Genomic DNA, 1,566 nt, shown 5'->3' on the forward strand with positions numbered 1-1,566 from the left:
TTTGTGTAGTCATTTGCATTTCCTTTTTTATGTATAGGTTTTACAACAGCTATTTTCAGTTAAGATGGAAATACTCCAACCTCAGCGAATTATTCACTATGAATGTTAATGGATGTATTATTTCATCTATTGTAGCCTTTATTGTGTAGTTTGATATTTCATCGATTCCGCATGTGTGTTTATTCTTCAAATTTTTAACTATTAATCTTACATCATTTTCATGTAATGTCTGTATGTAAAGTGACCTGTCTATCTTTAGTGTAGCATTCACCTCAACGTTTTTTGTTAAATCTTTGGTCATATTTGGGGCTATATTAACCAGGTATTCATTAAATTCATTCGCAATTACATTTGGACTCCTATCATCGGATGGAAAAAATTACTTTTGGCATTGTTCTTCAGGGAATTGATTACTGTCCAGATGGCTTTGTTTTTATTATCAGAATCTTCTATTATTTTTTCAAACTTAGCTTTTTTCTGTTGGATGAGTGCACTATCATACTGCTTTTTAATTTCACTATATTCCTTCTTGAATGCTGAATCTTTCTGACTTAGGAGCAGCAAGATGTCAAGCCTATTCTTTAATTCTTTGATTGTGGGATCAGTTGTCAAATTTTTTAGGTGCTTGGATTCTTTTGTGATCCTAACTAATGGACACGCTCTGTTCAAATTGTTTTGGTACAGTTCTAGAAATGTGTTGAATTGTAAATCAACATCTTCCCTACTGATATTGTAGACTGGTGTCCAGTCTTGTTCAGCTAGAAATTTTTTGAGTTTTTCTCGATTTTCGTGTGAGAAAATTCGTCTGTGGACGTGTTGCTTTTTGCAATCAGTTCCAAATGTAATTTTTTGTGCAGCATGGTCTGAAACATGATAATGTATGACATTAGTAGAAGCTTGGCAATCAACTTTAGTGTACACGCCATCTAAGCATGTTGAAGTTGTTGGGGTTATCCTAGTTGGTTCGAACACATTTTGTTTAATATTGTAAGAATTCAAAAAATTCAGCCAATCACACCTTCTCCTGGATTCTTGCAACATGTCAATATTGAAATCTCCCATCAGAATAATTTGGTTGTCAGTATGGGCAAGTTCTTCAAATATCGGTGTTAGTTGTTTAATCATAAGTTCTGTATTCCCATCATTATAAATAGCAATACATACCCATTTTTTTCCATTCTGATGAAATTGCACTGCAGCACATTAAAATTGCCCTTTTATGGAAACTTTGGCTATATCTGCTCTGTCTATAGCATGGAGATTGTCTCTAGTATAGATTGCGACTCCTCCATGTTGTCCTGAAGCCCTACAAAAATTAGCTTTCATGTTAAACTCTCCAATTGTATAACATGCTAATTCTGCTTCACTTTTCTAGTGTTCTGTAAAACAAAATATTTGTATATCCTGATTTTCTTGTATAATTTGTTCAATTTGTTCAATGGAATTGCCAATTGATCTGAGATTTTGATGAAATATACTGAAATTTGATTTGTGTGTTTGTTTATGATTGATTTTTCCATTTAATTTTGAGGTTGCTTCTCCTTTGCCTTTTCCATTAAAAAATGT

At 32.8% G+C, this 1,566-nt stretch overlaps 1 protein-coding gene across 1 annotated transcript; it reads right to left on the reverse strand.

Moving 5' to 3' along the window:
* Window positions 1–345: 345 nt before the first annotated feature.
* Window positions 346–1,192, reverse strand: LOC123322295. Its single transcript, XM_044910238.1, has 2 exons — window positions 1,165–1,192; window positions 346–1,094 (listed from the first exon to the last, which is right to left on the reverse strand). Exons 1-2 carry the CDS (start codon window positions 1,166–1,168, stop codon window positions 346–348), a joined length of 753 nt encoding a protein of 250 aa, XP_044766173.1. The 5' UTR covers window positions 1,169–1,192.
* Window positions 1,193–1,566: the final 374 nt, after the last annotated feature.

Source organism: Coccinella septempunctata, chromosome X (genome assembly GCF_907165205.1).
Source record: "Coccinella septempunctata chromosome X, icCocSept1.1, whole genome shotgun sequence".
In the NCBI taxonomy this organism is placed as follows: domain Eukaryota; kingdom Metazoa; phylum Arthropoda; class Insecta; order Coleoptera; family Coccinellidae; genus Coccinella; species Coccinella septempunctata.